This window comes from Simochromis diagramma, unplaced genomic scaffold (assembly GCF_900408965.1).
Source record: "Simochromis diagramma unplaced genomic scaffold, fSimDia1.1 OVJJ01000501.1, whole genome shotgun sequence".
NCBI classification, from domain to species: domain Eukaryota; kingdom Metazoa; phylum Chordata; class Actinopteri; order Cichliformes; family Cichlidae; genus Simochromis; species Simochromis diagramma.
In genome coordinates this window covers 4,941,184-4,962,434 of record NW_024387320.1, presented here as the reverse complement: position 1 = coordinate 4,962,434, position 21,251 = coordinate 4,941,184, and the positions used below count along the sequence as shown (strand labels likewise).

At 41.9% G+C, this 21,251-nt stretch overlaps 1 protein-coding gene across 1 annotated transcript; it reads left to right on the top strand.

Annotated features, from left to right (window-relative positions):
• The first annotated feature begins 337 nt into the window (after positions 1-337).
• Positions 338-16,573, top strand: tspan7b (tetraspanin 7b). Its single transcript, XM_040005822.1, has 8 exons — positions 338-509; positions 12,940-13,128; positions 13,438-13,512; positions 13,615-13,710; positions 14,903-15,058; positions 15,302-15,385; positions 15,478-15,563; positions 15,663-16,573. The coding sequence occupies exons 1-7, from the start codon at positions 444-446 to the stop codon at positions 15,544-15,546; spliced, it is 735 nt and encodes a 244-aa protein (XP_039861756.1). The 5' UTR covers positions 338-443; the 3' UTR covers positions 15,547-15,563; positions 15,663-16,573.
• Positions 16,574-21,251: the final 4,678 nt, after the last annotated feature.

The following is a 21,251-nucleotide window of genomic DNA, read 5'->3' as shown; positions in this document are numbered from 1 at the left end:
GGTTGATATTCTGTCTCTCCATAAAAATTAGAGACTGTTCATTTCTTTGTAAGTCAGCAAACTTAACAACACACCAATGCATGGTACTCACTTTACCTGAATAACCTTTGGAGTGTAAATTTTGACTGGTAATGGAGTATTTGTTATTTTCACTCTCTTTAAGAAGCTTTTACTGGAGTCACCCCCGAGGATCTATATTTTTCTTCCACCACTGAGGAAATTCAGCATTATTAAAAACTGTTGGCCTCATGCAGTAATCGATGCTGCTGTTTGATGCTAAATGAAAAAAGAGCAGTGATCATGATGTGAGAGCTGTGAGCAGGTCTAGTGACGCCGTGCGGCTGCATCAGAGCAGGGGCGCAACGCGACAGCTCGCAGGAGACGTTTCTGTTTTTTTCCGCTCCCGTTAATTTTTACCACAGCGGGTCCAGCGTAGATCCACAATGGAGACCAAACCGGTCATCACCTGCCTTAAAACTCTCCTCATCGTCTACTCGTTCGTATTTTGGGTAGGTAGCGTTTTTCTATCCTCTTAAACACAAAAGAAATACCCTGCGGAGGAAGATGTCAGTCCATCTCAATCCGCCGCTGCTCTGTTTTTGTTGTGCGCGATGAAGGAGTGGACAGTGCCAGCATCATCGACGGATCCATTCCGTCGTTTGAATAAACGCTCAATTTTGATATTAATCCACACAGGTGAAATAAAGCCGCCTATTTCGGCGTCTGTGGGACATTTGTTATCTACTAGCGGGCTATGTAACGGGGGTTAAGGTTACACACAGCCCGTTTTGGCTGCTGGGCGTCAGTGCGTAGCTTATATCACATATAGCATCATGGTTGGTATCAGTTAGCGAGGTGGATGATGTTAACATCACTGCGATGGTTTAACTCCGGCGTTAAGGGCCTGGTCTGTGCAATGAGGCCCTGGTTAGAGCCCATTTTCCCCGGCCACATACTATAGATTTCGGGGTCGCTGGTATAGATTCTTAAAGGGCCCTCGCACCGTCGGTGTAGCCTCAGTGGTGGAATTTATTTTTACTTCATCGTCAGAAACAAGTGCACATGATGCTACTCTGTTGCGCTCCAGACTCAAACGTTACATAAAGGACTACAAATTATGAATAAACTACCAAAAATATGCGATTAGCTGATTCATATTAATGCGTGAAGGCATCAAATTTAAAACGAGTGCATTGTGTACTAATTACTTATTACTAAAGGTGGCACTCACCAGACATCCCGCTATATATCGTCGCAACACTTCACTCTACCATATTGTGATTTTTAAAAAATTATTTTTTTTACATTTTGTGATGTTCATTTTATTTATGTAAAGGTAAAGGCCCTACAGTAATACAGGGAAAGCCCCAACAATCAGACGCCCCCCTGTGAGCAAGAGATTTGGCAACAGTGGGAAGGAAAAACTCCCTTTTAACAAGAAGAACCCCTCCACCATAACCAGCCTCAGAGTGGAGCAGCCATCTGCCACGACCAGTTGGGGGTGAGGGTAGGGAGACAAGACAGAGGACGTGCTGTAGAAGATAGCCAGAGATGAATAATATCTCATAATTAATTGCAGAGTGGTGCATAAACACTCGGTGAGAGAAAGACAAACACTCAGTGCATCATGGAAATCCCCAGCAGCATAAGTCCGTTAGAGGATAACTAAGGTTTGATTCAGGGTTTATGATATTAAATATTGCGATTTTACAATCGCAAATAAGGTCCTCAAAGTTAAACACTCAGGATCTGTTTTATCCAATAAGATAACGTTATCTCACTTCTTTTTGTCTTCAAAATGATATTGTCAACACTCTGACTAAAACCTGGAATAAATGTTGTAAGACAGCATCAGGGGCTCAAGTTAGCAATTAGATGCAATCTGTTTCTGATAATACAGCGTTTATCGGTGATAAATGATCAAAAATCACACATCCGTTGCTGTCTGCATAGACATAAACCCACATTTAACTATTATATTTGTGCTCACCAACCTTTCTGTTCTACAGGAATGTAACCAGGATACAACCAGGGGCACCAAGTTGTGTCGAAACTGCACTAATTGATAAAGAGTCATTCAGACTGATGGTAGCATGTTGGCAACCTGTCTGCATTTATAAATTAGACAGCAATTTGAGATTAAATGCAGTCAGTCTGAGTCAGACTGCGACTGCCTGCAGAAAGATTGCCTCCTGTCAGATGAGACGAGTCTTCTTCTTCATAGTGTTTTAATTAATTAATTTATTTTGTGTCTCTGTACTATGCTGTATCGATTCTTGTCCTTATCCCTATTTTTTGCAATGTAGGAGTCTTGCTTGTGATGACATATTTTGGCATTGTAGCCTTCCTCACACATTATGTAGTGCTGTGAAATACTCAACTGCAGAGCAAAAATGAGCTTAGAAAAGTAAAAGGTCTGTAAGCTCTGTCAGCCTCACATTGTTTTACCGCTACTTCATAATTATTGCTGTATTTCAGTGTTGCTGTTTGCAGCAGCAGAACTAGTTTCACTCATTTAAATGTAGATTTGTGTGGTTTAACTAACCACATAAAAACTGTTGTGTGTGTGTTTTATATGCGCTTTGTCAGCTTTTAAATCATAATCTGTAGAGCTGCATAACAAATATAAGTGCGGTGTAGTCAACAGGATAGTATTTCTATCTGAAATAGTGGATTGTAAATACACAGTGGCAGTGTCATATTGAAATACAGCATTCCTGTTAGCAGTAAAATACCTGCTAACTTTAAATGTGACGTTAATGCAGATACTGCTTATTAGTTTTGTTGACTCCCTGTTTTGTTGTGGTTGTGAAAGGATGTAAATATCCAGCACTTTGCTGAAAGCGGTGATGCAATAAGCAATTACTCCAAATTATTGTTTTATGTAGCAAACACTTAGAAAAAGAGTATTTTTTGTCTGCCCAACAGTCCATAAACTCAAAATATTCAGTTTAATATAACATAAAGAGGGAAATTCATTAAATCCTCCCACCGAAGAAGACAGAACAAGATATTTAATTTATATTGAAATATCATTCAAATGTGTTTCAATATACATCAGTCAATAATATATCGACTACATAATTGTTTTAGGGTTTTTTTATTTTTCCAATTTCAGTTGCTGGCTATGCAGAAGACTTGTAATTTTAGGGTTGTCCTTTGGGTTTGTGCTGTTGTGTTGTATGATACAGTGCTGTGCAAAAGTCTTGAGCCATCTCTTATTTCTTTCTTCTTTTTTTTTTCCTGAGCAGCCAGACTGTTATGGCCCGTCTAGGCGCGGCCAGACCACAACATAAAGGGTGATCCATCCCCGTCCAACCCCAAGCAGCACGTCACACACTTAATATTTTGTGACAGTGATTTATTTACAATAAGTGCAGTTAAACAAAGGAAGGGAGCATATCATAACTTCAGGGTGAACCCAAGGCCAAAACAACAAACAAAAAGTAACCTATCTCAGGGATAAACACAACTTACCTACTCAAAAGAACTAAACCAAACGACAATCACTTTCCTCCCTGCCTAACAAAAACAGGAGAAAACTGATCAACCAAAAAGGCGGTCCACCCCTACATGCTCTTACATTAACATAATATTTGACACAGTGAACGGTCTGCCGGTTGGGTTGGGCCGAGGATGAATGAATTGGCAGTCCCTGGCGGTCTCTTCTTATCCGCTGCCTCCCAGTCCTCAGCCAATCGGTGTGAGCCATCCACCCTGGATGCACCAATCCCGGAGGAGCACCTGGACACTCAGATTCACACACAATTACGGTCACAGTCGTAACACAGACCTTCTTGTCATTTTTTAAAAAATGACTTCCTGAAGGTCTTTCAAAGTTTGTCATTGGACACTGGCTGCCAGCCCCTGCACCTGACCATTTTCAGAGGAATATTTTTGTTTGTTAAGCCACAAAATAATTACCAATGAGCAGTGTTGGGTAAGTTACTTTAAATTAGTAACTTAGTTACATTACTAGTTACTTCTATCAAAACTAACTCAGTTACTTCAAGTTACTTGTTACTTTCAAAGTAACTAGTTACTAGGGAAAGTAACTTTGGTTTTACTCAGAAATCTCTTGTTAATGTGTTGCTTCCGTAACTGGATACCCAGCAAGATTCTTCTAGTCTTCTAGCTTGCTTACTTGCCACAAGTGCACTGTGCCACCTACCAGAGGTGGGACCAAGTCATTGTTTTGCAAGTCTCAAGTAAGTCTCAAGTCTTTATCCTCAAGTCTCAAGTCAAGTCTCAAGTAATGTCAGGCAAGTCAGAGTCGAGTCTCAAGTCACTGGTGTAAAAGTCCGAGTCAAGTCACAAGTCTGAAATTTCGAATTTCAAGTCCTTTCGAGTCTTTAAAAAAAAAAAAACGAAAAAAGCATGTTGCAGTTATATGCTAAATGTAAATATTAGACCATGTAATTTTTAAATCTGTGTTTTTCTCAACACATGACAAAATAGTGAACTTAGAAAATATACACAAATTGTGAAATTGCACCTCTTTAAAATGCAGCTCAATTAAACCTAGCTCCAAGAATAATTTTCACCAACAGTTCTGAGATAAGCTGCATGTTATTCTTGGATGCGGTTGTAGGACCGGCTTTAAAATCGCATGACAAAAATATCATACATAAATAAATGATTTTTTTTTTTAAATATCATTTTTAAAAAAAACTGCATCACCAACGTAGCCTGGAAAACATTTGCTAGTTAGATGAAGTCAGCTATCTCATCGTAGCATATTTATATGCATATTTATAATTATACGCTTCTTGGAGTGAGTGCATACACTCGTGAAGTTTAGTAACTTCCGGTCACTGCAACAAGCCCAGGTACAGTTTACCGACGGATGGGTGCAGGACCTTGAAATGCACCGTGTGGAAAGTAAAGACCATCGTACGTATCATAAGTTTACCAGTCTCACAAATTGTCGTCATAAATACACATTCGTTAACAGTTTATTAATAGGACCTTTGAGCTCAACGGTAATTAATTAGTAGTGGAAATAATTTCTGGTTCATCACAGAAATGTAGCAGTGACAATAATACTGTATGCTGTAATCGCACTGGGCAATTAGTGATACAAAACAACTGTTTTACCCTGTGAATAAAAGTATATGTTTTTGTCAATGTACCATAATAACAGAAGCGAAACGCAATATTGTGTCAGGACAATTCACTATTTATGCACAATAAACAAAGGAGCATAGCGCGACGATTTCTGTTCAGCGCCAGACTTGCTTGTAACCTATATCACCAATTATGTTAAGAAAAATGACGCATTAACTACAACAGCAGACTGACCTTTGTGGAAATGCTTGGAGCAGACTAACCTGTGAGCTGGAGTGTTCTGGGACGTTATATTTGGTCTTTGAATGGCTGCAATCCAGTCGCCTCTTTGTTACTTCGGAAACATGGCTCGAACAATTTCTCTTCAACGACGTAATCCGATAACAACCGATCTCTTTACCCGTCGGCTTCCCATGGCTGTCATGCGACCGGCTATTGCCGGTCTTGACATTTTTGTGTTTCTTTTTATCGCTGTATAACTGATTTTAATTGAAAGCCTGCGTGCGCTAGTACCGCTTGCCACGAGTTCCCAGAATCCTTTGCGGTTCTACCCGTGAATGACGTCACATTTTCAATCTCTTTAAAATATGCATGTTAAATTTTATATTTGGGGTAAAATATCAAGTCTTTCCAAGTAAACCGGTTCAAGTCCAATTCAAGTCCCAGGTCATTGGTGTAAAAGTCCAAGTCAAGTCACAAGTCTTAGAACATTTTTTCAAGTCAAGTCTAAAGTCATAAAATGAATGACTCGAGTCTGACTCGAGTCCAAGTCATGTGACTCGAGTCCACACCTCTGCCACCTACCAATAGAAAGGAAAAGATAATGTGCACATTTCCACGAGAGAAATCCCACGCCTGGACCGTTGTTGACCGCCGCTATGATTCTAGCCTACGTCACAGCGTCATGTGCGCTTTTTACATCCAACACAAAAACTGCAGTCGTGGTGCTTTCGATTGTACTCAGAACTCGGAAATTCTGCCTTCTGAATAGGAAGATGTAGGTAACACCAGACTGCAGATGAGCTGCATACAGGGCTGGACTGGGACAAAAAATCGGCCCGGGACATAGGAAAAATTATAAAGCCTTTGAATGAAAACAAACACTGTTGTGACAGTGATGTACACTGTTTCTGATGGTATATATGTATCAATCTATCAATCGTTTGTTGCAAGACTCAGATAATTATTTTTTAAAAGCGAGACATTTTAAATGAGAATAAGAAAGTATTTCCTTGTGCCCCCCTTTCCCTGTTAATGCCCTACCTGGCCCCCTGGTAACACTTTGCTAGACCCGCCCCTGCACAGTTACCAGCTGTCAGCTACATGAAAAAAGGATCCTGGTGTAAGTTGTCTCTCAGAAACAGTTCATAACTTCCCTTCAACTCATTCATGTTAACTAAAAGGTAAACCTGTTTCTCCATCACCTGTTCAGCTCTGATGATTCTGTAAAGACATCTCCTGGTTTCATCTTCATGTTTCCCTCTCACCACATAACCAAACCGATATCATGGCCAGCAGGTTTACAGCTGTGGCTCCAGCAAACATCAGCTGATACTAGAAATTAATATTAAATAAATTCTAACAACAGCTGATCAAGCTTAAACGTGCTGCTGTTGTTTAGCGCGACATCCGCTGGTTTCTCCTTTCTGGCGCAAAGTGGGCGATAAACAAACAAGAGAGAAAAGCCGATCAGCTGATCATTGATCAGTTTAATGATTGAAGTAGAAACAGGAGAGGGAGGGTGAGAGAACGAGAGAAGAAGAGGCAGCTGTGCAGCAAAGACACAGAATAACTCCAGCTTTGTGTCTTTTTCATTGTAGCTGAAGTCCGGGACAAATCGCGTTCCTTTTCACCTCAATAAGAAACGCGTAATATTTTCTCTGAATACGGGACGATTCCGTTTTTAGGGGACGGTTGGCAACTCTAATAATTAACCTTATGAACAAAATAAAGTTCAACATCAGTAACATAGCACCCACCCAGCTGTATAGAAACTCCCTCATGCTAGCTAGTACCCAGTACGAAAAAGTCAGCACAACGAAAATAAACTTGGTTCATATCTGATACAGATGGACTGCAGGTCATAACTTCTTACCTGAAGTTCAGTTCACCTGACACTCGGACCGGCAGTCGCTTCGGGTCTCTCCTCTTGCCTCCCCTTTCCCTCATCCACCTGCTGGCTTCCACCACTTGCTAATGTTACTGAATCTGTGGAAGCTCCACGATAACCACCACACAAAGTAACGAATAACGAGCCTATCTAAATCCCAGTAACGAATAACGCATTCCTGGTTTTGGCATGATAACTAGTTACCGTGCTCGTTACCACAATAATAACGTAGTTACTGTAACGCGTTACTTAATAACGCGTTAGTCCCAACACTGCCAATGAGTCATTCAACTATAATAAAAGGCACCTAACTCACTTTGTTAAAGCACTTGATTTATTACCATTTATTTATTAATGAATCCATGAAAAATGCCTAAAAGGCTATCAGGAACTAGACTAAAAATCAGTGGCAACACATCTTATAGAACAATAAATAAAAATGTGAAATTTTTGGTTAAGATCATGGACAATATGTATAAAACAATGAGTGTCTACAGCCATCTGTAAAACACAGCGGAGGCTCTGTCGTGGTTTGGGGTGGCTTTTTCGCCAGTGTTGTTAGAGATCTTGTCATGGATGGGCCTCCCCAGAGCTCGGGCCTCAACAAGAAATAACAAGAAAACATATCTAAGAGGGGTCAGGCTGTGTTGAAGCATAAAGGTTGTCATACCAAATTCAAGCTTGTTAGAGTTGTACAAACTCTGTTTGGCTTATATTCTGTATGTTTGAGCATGTTTCAAAACATCACTGCTCCTACTCTTTTTCCCATTTTCCTAGCATGTTATAAATATATATATAAATATATAAATGATGAAAAATGTCCATCATGTTGACTTGACATCTTTATAAAGTGCCACATGTTTTTGTTAAGTCCTATATTTTAGGAATATGCATGTTTCTGTGTGCGGACATCCTCCCCCTGTGCATGGCCCACCTTCTTTTGTTTGAATATTTTACACGCTTAATAATGACAGCGCAAATACAAATTATGCAAACCAACACAGCGCTACAAAAGCCTTAAATTTGTAGTGCACAATCAATATTTCTGCCAGCTCTTTTTTCACTAGGGTGTTAAGCAGCAAATTCTTTTTCCGTTTCGAAAATAATACAAAAAAATTGATTCTGCTCAGTTGTATTTAACACTCCTTATACTTCTTTTCCCGAGGATTTGAAACGGCAGATCACTCAAGGAATCGCTAAAACCAAATTTTGAGATAAATTAGTTTGCGATTAATCCGTGAAGTGAGGAGTGAAATGCTATCTCTGTTTGATTTGCAGTGCTTTGGATTTGCCTCTGTTTACCTTTTGATTATCAGCCCAGTCTTCAAATATGATCATGCAGGGAACAGTACAAAACAGTACAAACATAAGGCAGCACTGAACACAGTACTGTGTGACTGATTTTTTTTAGCCATAATTGCGCATTACAGACTTATTCCCGTCTGTCTTTTTGGTAGCAGCCAGATATAGCCAGGGGGAAATGATCTAAAAGCTCCCCTCTGCACTCACCCTGAACATTCACCCTAGAAAGCTCAAAAAAAACAAAAAAAACAAAAGCTTCAATACTTTCCTTTGAGCAAAACCTAAATAAATCCTAACTGAATTAACCCTAACTTTGTAGAACGTCGTTAAAGCTGAGATCAGCCCTTCGAGTTAGGATCTGTAGTTGAAAAACTCTTGAATAGAAGAGTTGTGCTGTGTGTCTTCCTACATTGTAGACATGCACCGGTGTCACGCGTGTGAACTTTTATATTTAGTCTGGATTGGATGGTCTTTTAGCACTCCCTTACATCAACAGCTTCAGGTTTCATGCTTCGTGCGCCAAAAGTGCAGAAGAGTCTCGTGGCTCACTTGGTGTCCTCAGCCCCTTAGGGCAGAGCTCGGAGAGAGCGCTGGCACCACATTTAGTGCAGGAGAAGTGTTTCTATGGGTTTCTCGTGGCAAATAATGTCATAATTGGGAAGAACACACATACATGGGTGTGCACATACTGGGCTGGGGAACGCAGAGCAGGTGGTGGAGTCATATATTTTGTCATTGCACCTTCTGTTTCTTTATGAGGCCGATGAAGGGAGGAGGAGGAGGAGGGAAGAGAGAGGAGGGTGACCTGTTTTAAACTCTGTGCTGGAACCAGGGTGGCCAGTCGGGCATTGAATTTCAAACAAAACGCCCGAGGGTGGGTGGGTGGAGGGGGGTGGAGAAGGAGGAGGCAGAGGTGTTTGAAATTCAGCAGCAGAAGTGAAGTCGAGACGATTTTGCCCCATGCTTCTCTGACTTGATTTCCCAGTTGACTTTAAAATTAGCACTTTAGCAGTGACAAGATGATCATTTATTGGTATGCAGCGGCAGCGGCTCTTTTGAGGAGAGACATTTTGTCGCTGATGGCCATAAACAGTGAGTAGATCGTCATCAAGAGGACTGTTCTCCGGAATGACAGTCTGCTCTGGCTATTAGATTCACTGTTAATAGAAAGAGTAGCTGTCATTACTAAAGAATCTAATCATCAGCCCGCAGTCCTTCAGTTCAGCTGAGCAGGGAACTGAAAAAAAACAGCTTGCTTACATATGTTAAGTTGCATCAGTTTAGCCAACACTTTGTACCTTCTTTTATTAGGTCTGCTATTATGACAGTATAATAGCAGGCCTGTCCCATTTAGTCATAGTGTTTAAACTTTTGCATCTGTGGAGCCTCTTAAAAATGCTGCTTTTTTCTCTCCTTCCACATTTCGAAGCCCATATATCTTTCTTTATATCACATTGTGTTATCTGAATGCTTTCAGTGTCCTCTGGTTTTCCAGTATAGATTTAAATTGAGAGTGCGGAGGGGAAAAAAATAGATTTTATGAACCAGAAATGTTCTCTCCACTGTATTGGCTTTCAGGGGGTAATGTTGCAAATCACTGTCCACAGCTGCTTTATGGCACTATTGGATTTTTAAAATGATTTTTGCATCAGTGAAGTGATGAAGTGCATTTCTTTGTCAATTATTTAATTTGAAGCGTCCATCTATAAAGTGTCCGAAAACAGTCTCTCAACGAAATGTAATTGCGTCGATTATTATCGCATTACAGAGGTAGGCGAATCGATCATTTTTTGCTGATGGTCTAAAGCAGGCGTGTCAAACATACGGCCCAGGGCCCAGAATCGGCCACGCAAAGCCTCCAATCTGGTCCACTGGATGACTGAAAATATGATGGCGAACATAAATTTTTGTACTTTACAAAAATGACAAGTTTTACCGCTTGTTCCTCTGATAAAGACCTCCTCCACAGCCATTCATAAGGCACCAAAGCAGCGAAGTAATAGATAAACAGTTGAATGACTGTTTTTCACTGTCTATTATAGAGATTTCTGTTAAGAAAAAGAAGAAAATGTTCATCAATCAAGAAAAACAAAGAGTAATAATAATATAGTTTCACTTGTCCGGTCCACTTAAAGTCAAAGTGGGCTGTACAATTGAAAATGAGTTTGAAATCCCTGCTCTGAAGTCTCTCATTTGTAGAGTGTTCAATTCAAGTTCATAAGGGCGACAGACAGCCATGCATATGTCACAGGAAGTTGCCTAAAAATGTGTTGAATTTTATTATTTAGTCAAGATTAAATGACTGTAAAAGATTTCTGTTTTAAGGTATTTCAAAAAAAAGAAAAAAAGATCATAGTTGTCAAATGCCATCCTGCTTTTGCTCTCCACATGGACTGTTTACCTGCAAGCCTGCTCGAACATAATTAATTTACATAATATAGTCAATAGAACCATAAGCACACACAGATGGAAACCAGAAGGCTTCTGCTGCCAAAAGTCTTTTTCCTTGCCTACTTACACCTGATTATACATATAATGAGCATTACTCTATTACTAATAATTGGATGAGTGTATATAATATGAGTTGTAGTGATGAAGCCACAGAGATTCTGCAGCTCTTTAGCGTCTTTTAGCTTTTTGTTTTGTGACTTTAACAGTTTGGTTTAGTCTCACTGCTTTCAACAACCTTCTTTCCAAATCTGTGAGACTGGTATCAGCCAAAAAAGCTGTGATTGAGCTACATTTCACTGCATGCTCGCCATCAAACTGGGGTCAGATAAATTATGCAGCTCAGTGGTTAATATTGTAGAGCAGATAACAAGACAGCTATTTGATAGAGACCAAAACAGAGCGAGAAACTGAATTAATCATTCATCAGTTCTTGCCTCATGTTTGTACTGAGATCAACTTTAAAGTTACAATATGTCAATTTGTAGTGCTTTGTGTGTTGTTACAGTGCAAATGATTTAAAGACAGCACAAGTCAACTTATGTGCATGCACGGAGTAAAGTGCTGAAATAGTCATTGTCAGACCCAATGCTGCTGCATGATGCATCGAACACTTAATGGGTAGAACCATCCAGCCGTCCATTTTTTTCACACTTATCCAATTCAGGGTCGTGGATGCGTGGAGTCTATCCCAGCTGTCACGGTGCGAGAGGCGGGGTACACCCTGGACAGGTTGGCAGTCTGTCCCGGGGGTTATTGGATGAATCACTCATGCAAATTATTTTTCCAGCCTCAAACAAGGAATTTGAAGATACAGCGCTAGTTCAGTTAAAGTGCTTTGCCTCTCCGTAGGCCGTAGCTGACCTCATTGTCTGGGCGTGCCATGATGCTGATAGGAAAATTCATAAGCGCATTTTTGCATGAGCAACAATTACGTTGAGCCATTTTACTCCGCAACTGCATTTTATTATTATATTCTGAAGCTACAGGTCAAAAGGACACCTAAGGTTTGCTCAAAACCTGCAAACAAACAAGTCAGAACAAAGCAGCTCAGTCAAAGCACAGGCTGGCTATTAGTCACGGTGAAAGACCTTTGTCGAGGCATTGTGTGTGCACCCTGCCAAGGGGGCAAAGTGTAAATGTTGTTAACACCACCATTAACCTGCGGAGGCTTTTCTGAATTTACAGGCAGCCCTGGTTTCCGTATTGCTGTTAATCATTTCTGTTTCGCTTCTGCATCAGTGACTAATAGCTAAGAGGGAACCGCAGAGAGCCGAGTGTATTTCTCTCATTAGCTTTAAAGGTTTCAGGCTGCACAGAGACATTTTGTACAGGCTGCTCCCCCTCCAGTCAGAGGGCCTTGGCAGCAGGACGGCGAACAGCCTCCTCTTGGAAGAAAGGAGGTTAGGATGATGAGTTGGCCCTCGCTGGAGTCAGCTCATCAGCAGCCGTTCCACACCCCGCTCTCTTTCTGATGCCAGCAAGACATACCCAGCTGAGACACACGCCGCTTCAGCTGCCTCGTACAACACGCTCTTTTATCCGTAGCCTTCATTTGAAATGCTAAGAGAGGCGCAACAGGAGGAAGCGTCTCGCCTCGGATCAAAGAGCTTCTTTGATTTGTCCTCTTTCCTTTTCTCTCTTCCTCTGTGTATTGCTGTGTGTGTGTGTGTGTGTGTGTGTGTGTGTGTGTGTGTGTGTGTGTGTGTGTGTGTGTGTGTGTGTGTGTGTGTGTGTGTGTGTGTGTAAAGCAGGTGATCGCCATCCTGTACTCCAGATAAATTTGTGTCTTCGGTCTCCCATCTCCTCCTCCTTACTCTAATTGCACTCCTTTCTTGTTCTGTATTGATCCCCTTCCTCCTCCTCCCTGTCGCCGTGGCGCTAAAACACAACTTTTTGTAAACCATAATATCGCAGAGGTGCAGCAATAAAGGCCTGCTCCGCAAATTTCATTCTTGTTCTCCGTGCTTCTCTGTTTAACATCTGTCTCGCTCACAACCTCCACCCTTTAGATAACAGGAGCTATCCTGCTGGCGGTGGGAGTATGGGGGAAGCTGATGTTGGGCCCGTACATCTCTCTGATAGCCGACAACTCCACCAACGCCCCATACGTCCTCATCGGCACCGGGACAGTCATCATTGTTTTCGGCCTGTTTGGCTGCTTCGCCACCTGCAGAGGAAGCCCATGGATGCTGAAGCTGGTGAGAGGCTGTTGGAGGAGGAGGGGGAGGGTGGAGGGGGTGTTATGTTGCAGTGAATGGTGTCGATGCTGATTAATTAGCTTCAGGTCACATTATACAGGGAATAATGGTTGACCGCTATCCCACAGAGGGGTTGCTGCAGGGCACTTTGTTCCATTAATGACAGTCAAGTAAATGTGTTGGAGTGTGTGTGTGTGTGTGTGTGTGTTGTGTAGTAGTACAACCATAGGCAAATGATATTCATCTAAAGCAGAGGGTTTTCACACTAACTATGCAAATCTCCCTCCTCCTTCCCTTCCTTCTCTGCAGTATGCCATGTTTCTGTCACTCGTCTTCCTCGCTGAGTTAGTGGCGGGCATCTCTGGATTTGTGTTTCGCCACGAGGTCAGTATGCATGTACCAATTTTCTTTCTTTTTTAAGACTGTAGCTCAGTAAACAGCCTTTCTCTGTTAATGCCTGTGCTTACGATCGTCCCTAAATCGCAGATCAAGGGAACCTTCCGCAGAACGTACACTGAAGCGGTGAAGCACTACAATGCCGAGGATGAGGCGAGCCGTGCCGTCGATAACCTGCAGCACAAGGTGAGCCCTCATCCTCAAGATTAAATAAATGAGACATCGTCACTTTAAAGTGGTATTTTTCTCCACCGCCACCGTTGGAGTCTACAGATGCCTATGACAGTGGAGCAAAGGGTTAAGGATGATTGTGGAGTTCTGGGGGGTAGGGTAGGACTACTCACGAGACCCACAGGCAGTGGAGTTAAAGAGGGTGGAGGAGGCTTGCATTGATTTGACACTGCAATGACAGCTGACAGCAGCAGGGGAAGGAACAGTTTTAAAAAATCTTGACAGGACGGAAATGATTGGCTCGCACATAGGGACTGTGGCAAAATCAGATTGATTTAACTGTGGAAAGAACACGCCTCTGCCAGCTGATGTGATGCGTTTGGAGCAGGAAAGGAGCAAGAGATGGGATGAGAAAGAGAGAGAGGATATGAAAAAAATAGTCTTAGCATAAGCTAATAAAGAATGAATGAACAGCTAAAGAATCCAGCAGCAGAAAATCAAAACACGCGACTAAAGCTAAAGGTTTCACAGATGTCAGTACACGTTTTATTTTTCTTATTGCCAACAAAGCCAGTGAAACAATTGTTTTTTAAGCACTGTTTGTGTACAAAAAGCCACATCACATTATAATCAGATCCATGACTCGAAGCCCTTTACAGCACAACCCACATTTGCCTGGCTTCAAAGAACCGAGGGTCAAACCGTCGGCACCCCAGTTAGTGGATGTCATGCAGTGAGAAATTCATTTCCTGTAGACCGAGAAATCTTTCTAGAAAGATTTACAAAGTGTCTAAATCAGGCATAAGACTATTAACAATGGGCACTGTTGCTTAGCTGCCATACACGGCTCATGCATTTGAAGTGTGTCGGTCTGATGCTGAACTCACTCCTTTTTAAGCAGCGTTTGCTGAAAACGAAATGACACTGCGCTGCTTGGTGGTGTGGTGGTTAACACCCATTGTCTTACAACATTACAGTGTGTATGTTCTTCCTGTGTCAGGGTGGGTATTCTGGCTTCCTCCCACAGTCCAAAAAAATGCTTACTAGGTTAATTGGTGACACTGAAGTGGGTGTAGGTGTGAATGGTTGATGTACATAAGAAGATGTGGGAAATTGTTGAACAAAGGAAACTGTGTTTTTGACTCGTCGTTAATGTGAATTTATTGACGGATAATTCTGATCTTTCTCCGTTTCCGCCTCTCTTCAGCTGCGTTGCTGTGGCGTTTATAACTACACGAGTTGGATTGAGAGCGTGTATTATCCCTCAAATGGCATTCCTGCCAGCTGCTGCTTCAACTCCTCTGACTGCCACCTCGAAGACCTTCGCAACGCGACTGTAGCCCCGAGCAAGGTGTACCACCAGGTCAGTTTTTGTATTCTGCTTTCCTCCTTCTCATCTATCTGCTGTCAGACAGTCGATAAATCTCACAGGTTAGAAGGTAGCTGTGTTTACATCAGACGTCCTCACGTGCCTTTTCAAATCCCTGCCTTCTCCATATACTAACACCTGCCTCAGATACGTTCCCACATACCCTTCTTGCCTCTGATTTGCTCATATAACATGTCCCCGTACCCTCTGCGGACTAACCTGCCCCCTGTGTTCCAGGGCTGCTTTGAGTTGGTCACTTCTTTCATGGAGACCAACATGGCCATTATCGCAGGAGTGACGTTTGGGATTGCGTTCTCACAGGTAGGACTTGAGGTTTTTGCAGGTGACGGCGTGCACGTTTGGTGTTTGGTGTATAAATAAATCCTCAACGCGCCGATTTTTCTGTCTTTCAGTTGATTGGCATGCTGCTGGCCTGCTGTCTGTCCAGGATCATCACAGCCAATCAGTATGAGATGGTGTAGCTGATGTGAGGTGGCAGGTAGGAGCCATTAAAAACCAAAGATCACCTCTCCAAGTAAATTTAAAGAAAAACGTTGTTCTCTCTATTCTACAACGTGAACTCTTCTTTATCTTTCAGAGAGGGAGTTGAAGAGAATTAGAGACGAAGACTCTTGACACACGACCAGAGTAAATTCCTGAAACTCTACCCAACATCCGAATTGGAATTTACGTCCCTCCGTCTCTCTGCCTGTGATCTTAATGTAATATCTTAATGTATCTTACTGTAAAGCACCATTCCATGACTCACTTGCACCACAGCTTTCTATACCACACGTTCCATCGCGGCTCGATGTAGAAGTTGCTCACCGGCACGTATCTCAGATCAGGACGGCCCACGGCAAGCAGGTAGACCAGAGTTGTCTTGAGTGGACAGCGGTGTTGGTCTCGGGTAGATGAGCGGGCTCAAACTTGGTTTCTCAGTTGGCTGCAGCATGCTTAAAAAAAACACTGCACATGTTTGTACTAAATGACTTTGCTAAAGCTTGAGAGCAATCCTTTTACTAGGTAGGTTCAGTTGTTGCATTTGACTTTGCTGTCGCTCATCCTTGTGTATCCTTTGGTTGTGACACTTTGTGAATTGATTACATGCACTGAGGAGTATGTTTTAGGTTTATATGAAAAGTGAGGAAGCCGAAAAAGAAGGGGAAAGATTATTTTTAACCTTAAGACAAAGCATGATATATTTTTCTTGTCTAAAATAATGTATTTAGGTAGTTTAAATATGAATGGCACAGGTTTAATGGTATTTTGAAACTTTAGTGTGGGATACAAATACCAAACTACAAAATAACAGTCAACTTTGCGCACATTTTACAGTCTGTCATTAGTTTTACATGGAATGAAATGCAGTCCGTTCAGCGAGTCATACCTGTGAGGTCAGTCTAAAAGGCCTGGTCACACCAATTGCCATTTAGCATATTAGTGTAGATAGCATCTCTGCATCTAAAAGAAAAGGGGACTCTTTCGAGGATGCCAATGTTCCCATGTCGGACAGAGAAGACAGACGGTTTGAAAGAGGATTTAAGGAAGCCATCTATGTCCACTGTGAACAACCAACGTTGAACAGAGGTGGTGGTTTACGACACCAACTGTCTATAATCCAGTTTTGAGATCCCTTCCCAGACGCCTTAACGCCCACTCACATCCTGGGCCTTTTGACCTCAGGAAATCACATGATAGGGTGGGGCTAGGTTTCACAGTGGGTTCACCTGAAACCTTGGTCCACACCTGTTTTCACACCTTGGCTCGTGTGATTAGGTAGAGGATCAATAGAGGTTCCATGACCTTCTTGGGGACATTACCATAGGACTTCACTAGTTGCTCTTAAAAGTGAAGAAGCTTCTCAGATGAGAGGTGAAACGTCTTCAAGGAAACTTAAAGAAGTCCAGACGCTTGTCTTTCCAAGCTCCTTAGATTAGTGTAGATGCTAACTCAATCAGTTTCTACAAAACACAGATTATACCATTGAAAGCTGTCTGATAACTGTATCTACATTTTTTTGGTTGGTAGATGAGGGTTAAAATAAATATTAAAGAAAAAAATTGGACTATCCAGTTTAAAATTAAAAAAAAAAAACAGAAAAACATGCAAACGTCACCTAAACATCTTTTCACTACTGCAAGTTCATTTAAATGTACTGATTTTGCTTCAATACTGGTGTGACCGGGTTTTTTCAGGCTCTGAATTAGACCTCTAGTAATCAGTAATCGTTAAGGTTACTGCTCTTCAGCTTCCTTTGAGGAGCAATCAAAGGCCACATGTGCTTCAGCTGGGGTTTTTTGAGGGTCATACTTGTAAACCTGAATATGAATTAAATACAGAAAAAAGGCCCTGACTTTTACACAGTCTCTGCAAGCCCATTTAGAGTGTTGCTGATATAGAGAACAGATGGAAAACAGGATGAAAGTTGCCTGCAAGGGGAAACAAGTACTTATATGACGCATACTGACACTTTAGTGATGTTTTAGTACTCGTGTTCGTGTTATTATATGTAGAAAATGTAGAAATTACTGGCAGATTTTAGCTTTAAAGAGACCCATCTTACTTTTTGCTTCGTTCTAGTGGTTAAGAGCTCGCAGAGCAGCGCTTTACAGCTTGCTAGTGTCATGTCGAATCATTAGGGTCGCCAATTGTTTTCTGCTGGTTTGAGCTAACGTCAGCGGTCTGCTACGGCAAAGGATGTCAGATTTAGCAGGAAGACACGTGTTCATCTACTGTATTGTGTGTGGTGCCATGCAACATGCTTAATCATCGTCATCATCAGCTGTAGATATGTATCGGAAATGTAATTTATATGACATACCGTTTCTCATTCTAATATGCTAATCAGTATAAATGTTGTGTCACAGTTTTGAATCCACACTTTGTGCTGTATTTGTTTAATAGTTTATAGGAAGACCCCGCACTGAAAAAAAGAATCGTGGCCGATGTTTCGTTGAGAGTAACGCGCAGTTTAGCTGTGTATTTATTAGAGTTCGGTTGGCATTCAGTTTACACTTTCACCAAGTGGTTTTTTATCTCTCTTTCGGTATGCGTGTGCGTGTGAGACTTTGTTCCTCTGTAGCTGACTATCTCTGTAACCTTGAGCGTGCGTGTAAGCGAGAGAGTGCGAGCGTCTAGACTCTGTGGATCCTGTTGTTATTCGGTTTTGGTCAGTATTTGGTTGTGGCTTTTCAAAGCTTGTTGCTTTTGAAACTGTATATTTATTTAGTGAATGTATGTTTTCCAGCACCCTTAAACTTACTTTACCTTTCTCTGAACTGATATTTTCCTGTAAATACTAAATTGTAATACCATCCTGCTTACACATGGGGTCACTAGACACCCGAAGAAGAACTGCACCATGCCGTCTACTATCGACTAAGTCACCATCAGTGGTCTTATTATCAATAAATATACAGAATAACACTTTTGTTTGCACTGTGGTCATTTTTGCTTCAACAGAAACGTAACTGGGGATTTTTTTCTTTTACAGTACTGTGCAAAAGTTTGAACCATCCCTCATTTATTTATATGCTGCAGGGAAAATGGCAACATACATTGACAGCCACTCTTCCATTGACACGGTTTCTGATGAGTCTTCAGTGAAGAAGAGTAAGGTGCATCTCTAAGGTTTCTTTTGGACTTTTTCAAATTTCTTAATGTGACATGACTTTGAGATACCGTTTGCATGCTGTAGATATTATTTGTTTTGTGACATGCTGCTTGTAACAAAATGCCTAAAGATACGATTTACAATTTGTTCCGGCTCATCCCTTGAATTGGGTGTCTTTTTTAAGCTTGAATAAGTCATGGGTCGGTGTTAAGTGGAAAGAAACATTCCTCTGAAAACGCTCAGGTGCAAGGACTGCACTGGAAATGAGTGAAAAAGTAGCCAATGTCCAAAGAAAAACTTTGAAATACCTTCAGAAAGAACTGCTCCTCAAGACCACTTCAAAAAAAAGAAAGACTACAATAAAGTCTATTTTAGTTTTTATTGCTTTTGACTTTTAAGAATTTTGCACAGCATTGTAGCCATTTCTGCATCATGATTTCCTGTTGTTTCCATAAGACTTCTTCTAACAATGTAGATTGCCATCACCAGTGTGTGAATGTGTGTGTGAATGCGTGGATGACTGAATGTGTAAAGCGCTTTGGGGTCCTTAGGGACTAAAGCGCTATACAAATACAGGCCATTTACCATTTAACACGAAAAAATCCCCACTCGGTTCACTAAAAATATTCACTTAAAATTGGGAAATTATATCTAATCCATATTTGATTCACTAGATAGCTCGTAATTTGACCAGTGTATAGGGCCTCGGTTTAAACGAGAAGTAGAGAAAAGATCAGATTAAAAGTAACAACATGTTAAACGTAGGCTAAATAGACGACAAGCACCTATATGGTGTTATAATAAAATACCCCCTAAAAAGTCAAATGAAAATAAAATAAATGAACAAAAATGTAAATTTCCATTGAACGTGATCTCATCCTATAAATAATTTCACTTATGTTCTTCCAGTCCTTTCAAAAGCTCGCTCTTCCCGCATCGCTGCACACTCGCTAACGGCGCAGGTGGCCGTTTCTTTTATCTTATCACGCCGTGCTCGTCCACATGATGGCGCCTGGTTATCAGCTCAAAACGGAACTGTGGAGAGATTTCACCGAGAGAGAGAGAGAGAGAGAGAGAGCGTGTGGAGGGAGGGGGGAGAAAACACGGAGGGGAAACCGCATTTGTCAAAGCGCCGCACACACATCCCCCGGTCTCTGTGTGTCTGTTTTCCTCCCCTGCTGCAGCTGCTGCTGCTGCGGGCTGCGTCGGAAACAAGGCCGGAAAAAGCGGTGCGACGATAGGGGAAGAGAGGCTGGTACTCGCGGGGAGACCGCGCCGACCGACTGGGCTCGCTCCAATCTCGTTACGCAAATTACCGGCAGAGCGGCGCGGCAGTGGGTCCGCTAATGGAGCGTGCGTGCCGCTGCCTCCCGCGCCCTGCCTCGCCCTCGCCTCCGCCTCCCGACTGCACATAATGGGTTATAGGCTAGAGGGAGGCATTCACTGGGGAAGCGCTATTACTCACACGCACGGCAGACACACAAAGCGCCGCTCCAGAGCGCGTCGGTGTGTGCGCAGTGCAGCGGGTCTAATTATGAGGAGATAAGTCTGCTTATCGTCAGTCCACTTTAAAAAAAAAAAAGAAAGAAAGAAAAGAAAAAAGAAAACACAGAACATAAGGAGAATTTAGAGTCTTTGCCTTCTGAAATGAGCCAGCGGACGGAAATGTGACCGCTCTGAGTGCGCGGTGGATCAGCAGGGCGGTCAGAGAAAACTACTGAGGTCAGGAGTTGTTGGGGGGCCCCTCTCCACCCACGCCCCCCCCCCCCCCCACCCCCAGACTGCAAATTATAACCAGACTCTGTGGGAAAGCCTCAAGTCTCTTTTAATATCCTTTAAAGCCCGTTTGTTGGGCTGTGTTAATTAGGTCAGAGTATTGCAATAAAGTTCAATACCTGAAGCCTCAAAATGACCCTACAGTTGAATCAATGTCCCTCTTAAACAGTTTAGAGCAATAACGATCATGGAAAAAAAAGTTAACTGCTACAACTGCGTTCATTTTAGCTTAGTATAACCATGCCGCATCCTATTTTTCCCCTAAATGCGATGGTGTGCACGAGACTCTTTCCCTATGAAATTGCATCTACCTCACTTTAAGCCTTCGTTTAAGCAGCTTGACTTGACCTAGTTATTGTAGTTTGGCAGAGACTTTTCTCAAAAGCATCGGGACGCTACCAAAGTCGGAAAAGCACAGTGACATATTTAAAACTGAGGACGGCTTTCCTCCGATGAGCTTTAGCAGTCGCATTGTCCTGTGCCGGGGACATACGTCATTGTTTTCATGGGTTTCATGACTGCACTGTTCAATTTACTCTGCAGACTTTAGAGAGTTCATTGCACAACAAACAGTCATCAGTAAGATGTTTTATTCAATAATTCAAAGACGCAGAAATCTGAAAAGAAAACCAAAAACCAATCTTAACCAAGGTCACTGTGGCAAGGTGTTGATACATTCAGCAATCCCGAAATTCTCCTCCTGACGCTCAAACAGCGTCATTATTTTTAGGCCTTTTAAAAACACAAAAGTCCACAGCTTTGAAATGCGTGTTAACGTAATTCTTTTGGGGTAAC